Consider the following 10,765-nt stretch of genomic DNA (forward strand, 5'->3'; position numbering starts at 1 on the left):
GGCTTATGAATTTTATTGTTTATTTAATCTGATTTTATCTTTATAATGCTCCGGCAAGGCCTAATGCCCCAAAAATGGCCAGTAATGCTGCAAATCTGTACACCACAATGTCCTCAGCGGTTCACCCCTCGTATTTAATTGAAGATATATGCGCTCGATATGCGCAGCTATTTAAAGGCACGACGCAGATCCTGGCGGAACATCTTCGGCCTTTCCGTCTTCGGCCTAACAAGGAAGTTGCGGATACTTATACTGTCGGCAATGTAAGTATCCTAAAAGCGCTCGTAAATTTTCGCCTCTTCGCCGAGACGGAGATCCAGCCGCGTTCTCGCGCGCCGAGCCGGGAGGGACTCTCGGGCGAGTGTTTCACCGCGTAATCGATAGTCGTAGGTACGTAACGTAACGTACGGCAGGTCAACTGCGGCCGTAATTTAATCGGCTTCGCGTTAAGGCACCGAGATCTCGCGTTGCGCCCAAGTTATTGCATCGCTCGTGCCGGATAACTCAAACATCGCTGCAACTTAATCGTCACGTCCCGCGTCGAAAACCGTACCGTTCCTTATCGATGACGGCCAGGAGAACGAAAAAGAGGAAGGAGAGCAGGGGGGGGGGAGAGAGAGAAAAAAAAATTCTGTCCTCCCGCGTTCATAAATAAACTTGTTGGAACAAAGTTACAGCGTATAAAATATAAAAAGAGAAGCACAACTAAGTAAGAATGAGTAATATACGTAAAGGTATGACATTTTGATGTTTTCTTTATATGCAAAATATCGCAAAATGCCCCAGGAACGTTTTTAACGTCATTTTATTACACTTTGGAATCCCCGACTTCGTTTGAACACGTTTTCAAAATGCAAAATAACGCAAAATGACCCCCAACAACGCATTATCGGAAGCAAATCGAATGCGATATGAGCAAAAGTTCGATTTAAAAAAAATGCGTTATCTAGTAAAAGAAAGGGAACATGGGAAGAAAAATTCTCCGCTGGTATTTGCCGACTTTGCGGCGCGTGCGAGCTCCAGAACTCGAGACTTACTTAAGTTAAATTCAAGTAGCTTATGACTCTTATGAGTGGCTCGTAAGTTATCGACACTCGAAGTTTTCTCACCTCTCTCGGCGAAAAATCTCCGCGGAGAACTTTCCACCTCGAATAATGGCGGGCGGTTCTCCAACATATTGCCGTCGTATTTTTAGCGTATTTCTCGGCGATCATTCGAAGGCAACGATTTTCCCAACTTTTTCAATTTTCGATATTAAACGACTCATCGTTAGCAGCTCCGAGTTTTCGAATAAAAAATTCCATTCAAGTAAAATCCACGTAACATCATCCACCGAGAAGAAAACTTATGCAATCGTGAGTGTAGATCAGTAATTTAATTAATTAAACAAGCGTATCTGTGTCAATTAAAATATATCAAATAATAAAAGTCGCTCGTTAACGTTTTCTTCCAGTTGATAATTACTGAGGTTCGTGATTTGGCCTTGTTTCCTTGTATATAATTAATTAAAGTAGATCAGTCTTCGGAAAATTGAGTTTGAAGTCCTTTCAATTCGCCAACCGAGGTAAACCAAAGGGTTCATTATTGTAAATAAGATTCCGCGGGATCAAAGTTACTCACCTCTGAGAGCTTTCATGTGCGCCACCGCCATCCTTAGGATCGTGAGCTTGTCGGGCTTGCGGGCCAGGGCTGAACAGGTCGGCACCATGTCGGAGAGCTCGGTGATGTAGGCGGTCATCTTGTTCCGCCGCCGCCGCTCGATCTCGCAATGATTCTCCCTGCTGTAAGTTGCAAGACAAAACCGAGGTAATTGCATAGTTCAAGGAACCAGCGTGCGGTTTCTCCTACTACGGCTAAAAACGGCGCGAACAACCGAGTTGAAACGCGGAACAGCCGTAGAGACAGGGGTTTCTTGCGCGTCCTACGCGAGGGACTGCGACTCGCAGGAAATAGCGTGAAATAACGTTCGCGACACGGTATTCAATTTGCGTCGAATTTCTTCTTCTTGCGCTTGTATACAGCTCGCTTTAGAAGCACGTCAGTCGGGCTTAACCCTGCGAAACGTATCGCTGTACCCCTAAATGTTTCAGCTCGAACAATCGTCAATAATAAACGAATTATTATCAGTGGTTTTCATTTACAGCCTTTAATAACGTATTAACGCGCTGTTTATTAAACCTAAAGAAATGAATCACGACCGTGTCTGTATTCATTAGCGAGCGTCCCAAGTTTTTGCATCAAATTACTATCGCGCTTCTAATTAAAACTTCACATAAGCTACCTAAAATTAACTCGGTTACGGACGTCGTTGGCGCCGTGATCGATTCGGCCGATAAATTCTCTCGAGTAGTCCACCTAGACGGGGGAGGATATCGGGGCGAGACCACAATTTGAGGCCTCCCCTGTTATTACGCTACCAGAGGGTAACCGCCGCGGGTAACGGCCAGGCACGTCTCCCTTTACTTCGACGCCGAGCTGCGTAATCGCCGGCGCGCAAATCGTAAATTTAATGGCATTTAATTCGCGACAATTTTCCAAGAAACTTCGCGAGGGCAGACCCCGGTGCGCGGATCTGCACGCAACACGTAAGCCGGATTCTCGGCTCGATCCCCCCCGATGCGCAAATCGAGCGGGCGGTTAATTCGCTATCGGCGCTACGTCCCGTTCGCGAAACCAATCATTTCGCGAAGTCAACTTCGTGAACCGAACCTCCCGGGTCTAGCTTACGATCCATCATTTTCTGCCTGTTCTACGGTGCTTCGGGGCAAATTAAGAGATACAAGTAAATCTTATCACTTGGCCGGACTGAACTGATGAAAAGAAATATCTTAATCCAAAAAAATATTACTTTACTAAAGAAAAATATTCATTGGGTGGCCCCTAATAGCTTCTTAACTTAAATGTAAAAAATAATAAGCAAACTGTATGCATTTCTTTAATTTAAGTATTTATTAAATGTCAAAGAGTAGGTAATTTTTTTTATTAAAAAAATTTTATTTTAATTCTACGATGTCATTTTCACAGCGAAGACAATTGGATTTCTTATTCAACAAAAACAATTATTTCATTTAAGAAATAGTGATTATTTATTAATAAATAGTAGTCTATATCTCGTGAAATCTTTAATTGAATGTAGAAAATGTAACGATTTAAATTAATTTACTTAATATAATACACAGATTTACTTGAAATTTGATATTTTTATTTTATTATAATAGAATAAATATTTGCTTCAGTAAAAACAAATAATTTCAAGTAAATCTATTTACTTAGTTAAAAAATTTTTTTCAGTGTAGGCACGAAGCAACATTTTTTTCATTTATTTTCTCTCTCTCTCATTATACCCTTCGGAATAAATTACTTATAATTACTTTTGCTTGTTATCCAATCATCGTACGTATAACTATAGAAAGCACTTCCTGGTAGAAGTTATCGTATCAACTGACATGTTCTCTATTGAACCGGGCAGTTTGATCGCTGCCTATTTCCTGAACGGATCTCTGCCCTGAAATGGATAAGGAAGGAGATCGGTTCACGAGATGATAAAAAATTTGTTCAGTCCGTGAAATGGGTAGTTTCGCGATCAGACCGTAACGTCGATATCCCACCCGGATACACAGGGTGCGAGATTAAAATTTGATATCGATATGCTGATTGGTTTGCGCTAACTTTTTTTTCGCGGCGTCTACTCCCCGCGACTGGATGGCCGCGATATGAAATATTGAAAAATAAAATTGATCCGTTCAATGGGACTGGGCCGCGTCCGTGCGGGCGCAGTCTGCGCGAAACGTGTCGCTGTATTCCACTGTATTCACGTCTGAGAATTTATTTCCCGATCTAATGATTTTTACTTAGGCCCGGTCTACAATGAGTTGTTAGTTGTTAGTCAGAAGTCGGAACTATATGTCGGTCCTTTTTCTTCCACCCAGAAAGGAAAAGGATCAACATATAGTTGCGACTTCTGACTAACGACTAACGACTCATTGTAGACCGGGCCTTAGGATCTATTCTTTGGATACCCCCCCCTCGATTTTGAATATCCAGTCGTCTTATGTGTATATTCATATTAAAATCCGGAGATGTAGATACGTTCGAAATCATAGTCCGAGTTTTCGACTATCGAAAAGTTTCACTCCATTACTGTAGGTATGTGAATTTTCACACAAATTGTCTACACTCGTTCCTTGATTTACGCGGAGTATTCGTTCAATTTCACACGTTTGAAAATTGCACAAGTGAAGTTTACCAGTGTAAAAAAAAACGTAAGAGAAAAGCCCGCGTATGTTGTAAAAATATTGATTTCACATATTTGCACAAAAACAGTAATAGTGAAAGTTCAGAAAAACAAATTTAAATTTTATTCGTTGTCGCTGTCAGTACTGCGCTCCCACGCAATCAACCTTTCCTTTTCGGTTGATTCAGAGTTGCCGTCCTCATCGTTAGAAAGACTTGGTGCTTCTACTTCAGTTCACTACCAGGGTGCTTCTCTCAACAGATTATTTTCTGACCGAACTAACTGAAACCGGTATAAAAAATACCGCGTAAATCGAAGGATGAATGTATTTAAATAATCGATACATGTATGAAAGCGATTGATTTGTAATCAGCGGATTCGATCTCACTGTCACACAGAAGAAAATTTTATAAAAAAGTACAATATCTGAGAACGTGCCTTTCACGTGACCGAATCATTAGCAAATTTGCATGCCTGTTGGCGGTTCGAGCCTGTGGAGGTCCATAGATATTGCATCTTTCGGAAAACTTAATTCTTCTGTGTACAAACATATCTAGAATACTTTAATATAATACTTTAATACAAGGAGGATTAAAATATACCCATTGTATTCGTTTCTAATTATTCGGTAATTGTTAAGATATTTCAGGTTCGAATATTATTTAGAAAACTTCACAGGATTGCTTGACCATGTCTGGTAAATTTTTATGTTCACCATCACGACGTTTCGGCCATCGTTTGTGGTCCTTCTCGAGTGATGAATTTGTCAGTCGTGATTTTGAACATAAAAATTTGCCAGACATGGTCAAGCAATCCTCTGAAGTTTCTTTAAATCACTTCTGGCGACTTATAAGATTTCCTCCGTCATTATTTAGGAACTTCTCAGACTTTGTCTTAGGAAAAAATGATAATGAGAAAACAACACTACTCGACAATTAAGAAAGGTTTTGGGAAACTGAAAAATGTGGATTTGTCAATTTACTTTCGACATATGTAAGCTCGTTTCACACACAGGCTAGTAGATTACGGTTTTCAAATCCATATCCCCCCCCCCCCATGCCTTTCGAATAATTTGAAGCGGTCAATACAATCAGACTCAATTATCTTGTCATCAGAATAATAATAGAGATCTGGAATTGTTTATTCCTCGAGCGGTGGGTTTCGTAAAAGAATGATTTATTGTAACGAATCAAGACCTGAAGAAAGAGAAAGATGACAGGTCGACAAAGGAACGAAATCTACGTGATTCGAGTCAATGCCGATCGCCTTTCACGTCCCTCTCATTATACGATTCGGTGCAATTTTTTTCGCCGAGCTGCGCGCGCGGGCGATCGTTATCGTTATTATTATCTCGTCCCCGAGGACCAAGGGAATCCGTAACGCTCGACGACGTCGTGGATGGCCCCGGCCAGAGGCCCGCTATTTAAAAGAGGCCACGGCGCTTAAAGCGCAAGTATAAAGCGGAGTATGCACCGCGTGGCACGGCGAAGAGGGGAGAGGGACGGGGGTGGGAGGGATGGAGGAACGCGATCCGTGAAGAGGAGGACGGGGAGAGAACTCCTGGGTCAGAGGTCAGACGCTCCGAAGTTGCCCGCTCGCTCCGTGGGTCCAAGCTCCGTGTACCAGGGCATACCGGGTGTCCCAGTACTACCTCACGCCAGCCTCCCTTCCGATCCCGAAGTCGCGATACGTTAGCACTTTTACGCCGTTTCGTTACATTTTACTTTTATTTCCCGAATGATCGATCCACGCAAACTTCCTGCCGACTGCAGTAACTACTTTCGATCGCAAGTTCTTTTCAACAAAGAGCATCCGTCTTTCGGATATAAAAAAATATTGCAGATACATTATACTTGATGAAAGAAAGTCAAGTTTTTACAAACTGACGCCTGCCTCTTTTTTTATGTATATTTTTATGTAGCTGCAATAATTAAACGTTAGGCTACATATATGTATAAAAAGCGTGATTTTGTAATATCTCTTTCGCGTAACTGCAAAAGGAGCTATCCAGTTTATGTCGCGTCGGCTAGAATATTGTAAAAGTAAAGAGCACGTCTTAATAATGTACTAAAATATTTTTTGCCGATGGACAGATATTTTTTCAAGTACACAAAATGCGTCGAGATAGGAAAAAACGAGATTTTTAGTCGGCAACAATGGTTGCAACGATTCACAATGAACCGAGGCACTGCAGTTACCACGCTATTTGATACACAGAGGTCGTCGGATGCTGCGGCGGACGACACGGTAAAAGTGCCTGATCCCCAGGCCGGGGGTCAACGCTGACCCCGTGACACCGGTCACGTTACTTGAAAAAGAGGATACTAGTTGAAGGTTGAGGTAATAGATCCCTTTATCCGCCGTGACTCCGTTTTAAGCGTAAAACGCGACGTGTGGAACTTAAAACTGCAAGATAGAATGGAATCTAATATCGCGGACAGGCAATTCGTTTGCCATCTGCGCTGCTGATCAGCCATGAGAAATGAGATTGCGAGAGACGTTTAGATTTTTCCCCGCACCCTCTTTAAAGTCTAGAGACTCGAAAATTCGCGCGCAACGATCGATCGCGCATCAACCGGCGGAATTACGTTCGCTCCAGTTGTTAGAGAGTCGGTCACGATCGTCGGAACGGCATCGGTACACCCTGTACACGGCTCTCTGTGCCGTGGTAAACTATAATGTTGGTTCAGAAACGCACACGCTGCACACACAGCGCCGCGGCGTACGAAGCCCCGCGAAGGGGAAAAATTCCCTCGGTGTACAAGGAGAAGACAATCGCGAAGAAAGCGAGTTATCATCGAATTGCCTCGCATTTAGGGACGCTCGCGATGCCACGATAGGCAGTTTGCTCTCCATACCTCTCGGACGACGTTTCCGGCATGCTTTATCTTCGGCATTAGCCGGATACCGGGGCCGAACCAACGTAACATGATTGTATAACGCTTTACAATGCGATTCGTACGTGTAATTTATAAACGTCGGTTTACAACGTCGCCTAATGACACTCCCCTCGCCGCATATTTGACATTCCCGAACGCTCGTATGCATAAATTTATGGAGTTGCGAAACAGAGTTGTAACGCCGTTACTCAATCGTACAATTTATCGTTATAATTTGCTTCCCGCACACGCGGCCGCACCGATATGCATGGAAATAAGGCTCGGCGACTAAACAACGCGTACGTTCGCTACGCCCTTGCACCGATGGAGGAATGTAGGAATAACATGTGTAGCAAACGGTTATAAGTTATCCGTGTGTTTGCATTGTCTTCGTTACTGAAACGGATAAAGAGGCGGATACCCCGGCAGCGTTACACTATGCATCTGATCGCAACCGCGTTACCTGTGATTGAGAACAAACTTTAATGGCAACGCAACTTTCTCACCTCGCATTTGCATTTCTTGTTTGCTGTTCTTTTCAATTTACATTCGGAACTCTAATTCGACATTCTTCGACCGTTCTATTTTTTTTCACATTTTGTCTCACTGACTGCGTAATTTCTCGTATTAATTACATTCTGTTATCTATCAGGCGCTAATTTATATCTTTCTTTTTTACACTGAAGATGGTCCAGTTAGGACCGAAACGTTTATTCACCTTCTATTTTAATTAAACAACTCGACATTCTTCGACCGTTCCATTTTTTCATATTTTATCTCACTGACTGCGTAATTTCTTGTATTAGTTGTGTTCTGTTATCTATCATGCGCTAATTTATATCTTTTTTTTTACACTAAAGATGGTCCAGTTAGGACCAAACGTTTATTCACTTTCTACTCTAATTAAATAATTTTTTTGACACCACGACCCTCTAGGCTCTGAGCCCCTTCTATGGTTACTTCGATTTCTACACTGAGAAAAATGTCCAATTAAATATAATCAGATAATCCAATTATATAATAACAAACGGATGTATCCAATTAAATTGTATATCCGACGAAAAATATAATCGGTTTTTCAATCAAATTTTACCGGTAACTGCATTTCATCCGATAAATTTCACCGGATGTATCCATAATTTAATCAGAAAAATTAACCATCGGAAACACTATTTGATTGGTTTATTTGTAGGAAATTTTTCTCAGTATAATTCGAGATCTTATCAAGCTCCGGCGAGTCTCTCGTAATTTTGCAGTGCGCGTTAAAAACTGATATTCGACGATTTCGTTTCCTCCTCTACACGTCCAAATGAACGTTAAATAAACTTTAAGATAGTTGTCGCGCATCGATCGATCCAGCAACCCTCGTTAGCGTTCCGGCGGTAATTTCCCTGCAAGTTCAATCGTTCCGCGGCTTATTACGCCATAGAAGAGGCCTTTTAATTAATTGGCCTATGAGAGCAATCTGCGCGACCATCTGCATCATGTGCTCTCTGTTAGAAGTATGGCGAGGCACACACCGCCGCTCTTCCTTATGCGGCGTTTAAGGCACGTGCTTTTCACTGCAGCGCAAGATAATCTCTCGTTCGTTCAGAGCCTCCTTACGGCGATTCTGATTTCCACGGGATTCCAACATCCCCCCCCGTAAACTGTTGTAATTCGCGAAGGCTCGGTTTATGATCGTTCGCCACGTCTGATTACCCTTTTAGAAGACACCTCGGCTTCCCTCTTTCCCTCGTATTATCCTTTTTATTTCATACCGAAGGTTCTTCTAGACAGAATGAAAGTAAAACCATGCGTCGGAAAGTTAATTAAGGTTAAAAAATCTGCGTACCGACACGTGTTGGCTAATCGCGATAAAAGAGTCGCGTTATACACTAAAAAAAATTTTACCGTAGCTAATCACGATTTGCCAAAAATATTTTGCCGCATTAACTATCGATCTTTAAACCACAGCAAAAATGGCTTGCTGTCGCGCCTAATACAATAGGCACAGTACCAATTACTAGCTGTCACAACTAAATATTAGCTGTTCATATTTTACTGAAATTTAGTTGCCATATGCAGTTCTTGCACCCACAAAATAGCATTGATATAGCGCCAATTATATTTATTATAGATAAAGGAATATTTTAATCTTATATGAAACATTCTAAAGTCTAGAATAAAATGATAGCATCGTCTTTTGCCGAATATCGTGGTGCCAACTTCGTGTGTTGTAAGATGGAGGGAAAATTTATTCTAAACGCAAGAATATATAAAGTTACTCTTGTCTCAATCTTGTGAGTCAATCTTTTTTAATTTCATAGAGGAAAATAAGAATTATTGAATTTATTTTGATATTGTCTTATTTTTATACTACTAGAACAACACAAGCGCGCGCTTCGCGCGCGCCATTGTTCTTCCACATTATATTACATAAACTGTCAAAATAACTTAAATAACCCTCTTAAATACAAACTGTCGAAACCGCAAGTCGAAGTGAACGACTCGCAACGAGATCGAAACATAAATTGTCAAAATAACCCTCTTAAATACAAACTGTCAAAACCGCGAGTCGAAGAGAACGACTCGCAGCAAGATCGACACTCGATCGAGTTTCGAGAGAGCCAATCGGTATCGCGGAAAAGCGACAACAATGAACTCGCAATGCCTTTTTTAGATAGGGAAATGAAGTTGTGAGAAATATAAGTGCGTCAAGAATATTGTTTGTCCGAGTAACAGAAATCCTTTCTGAGGGTGTAGCTACGGCAACGACATTTTCTTTCCGTGTAATAGCAATTTTCGCTCTTATTTTCTTATTTCACGCGCCAGCCGCAAGCCGATAAGTGTTAACGACGCACTACGTCTGTGTCCACCATGTATCGAATGTATGAATTTAAATCATTCCCAAACTGGACGAAGACGTTATAATCGCGCGCGTGAGACGGCAGCGTGTCGAGTCATAAATTTCCGTGTAACGTATTTACTGCCGCGAACGAATAATCGCAAAAGCGCAATGTTCGCCGGACACACACTCGTTATAAACGATGACTGTGTCTGGATTTATTGCAGCACCATGTTGTCACAACCTTTTTCCGATAGCCTCTCCCATATTTCTCGTTTACCTCCCGTCCTTATATTTCCAAACGACATACTAATGCCATTCGAAAATTTAGCGAGTATTTAGTGGTAATTTATCCCTTGAAACTTTCTATTTGAAATTTACATCCCGTTCTTTCCTCGACGACATTACTTTCCCTACAGCAAAAATGTTCAAAATCGGCTCACGCAGTGTGCCTTTTTTAATTAATAACTTTTACGGGGGGGAGAAATTCGGCCGAGTCGATGCGTGGTACTTGAGTAGACTAGCGACGAAGAATCACGTTTCCAAAATTTAATGAGGAAATGGATCACCCCACTTGTGGGAAGAGGAGGAAAAAAGCAAAAGAAGGGAGAAGCTTCCACTCCGGGCGACCGCCGGTATGCGACAAAATTATCTCGTGATTATCGTGGCACCAAAAGTGCCGGGCACCTGCATTAATGCCGAGAAAATGCGAGGACGGGGAAACGTAAAGTGGGAGACGGGAAAAAGAGGGAAACGAGAAGAGGCCTGAAAGGTAGAGAGAGAGAGAGAGAGAGAGAGAGAGAGAGAGAGAGAGAGAGAGAGAGA

The 10,765-nt window shown here is 41.9% G+C and overlaps 1 protein-coding gene across 6 annotated transcripts in view; it reads right to left on the minus strand.

The window, feature by feature from the left end:
* The window catches only part of LOC105559437 (aryl hydrocarbon receptor nuclear translocator homolog), a 50,299-nt gene that overhangs the window by 10,735 nt on the left and 28,799 nt on the right, over nucleotides 1–10,765 (minus strand). For all 6 annotated transcript variants that reach the window (XM_012007712.1, XM_012007711.1, XM_012007708.1 and 3 more), the window contains exon 4: nucleotides 1,621–1,781. In XM_012007712.1, the coding sequence (XP_011863102.1) occupies nucleotides 1,621–1,781 (161 nt within the window). The remainder of the gene's footprint in view (nucleotides 1–1,620; nucleotides 1,782–10,765) is intronic.

This window comes from Vollenhovia emeryi, unplaced genomic scaffold (genome assembly GCF_000949405.1).
Source record: "Vollenhovia emeryi isolate VEMERY1.0 unplaced genomic scaffold, V.emery_V1.0 DF939271.1, whole genome shotgun sequence".
NCBI classification, from domain to species: domain Eukaryota; kingdom Metazoa; phylum Arthropoda; class Insecta; order Hymenoptera; family Formicidae; genus Vollenhovia; species Vollenhovia emeryi.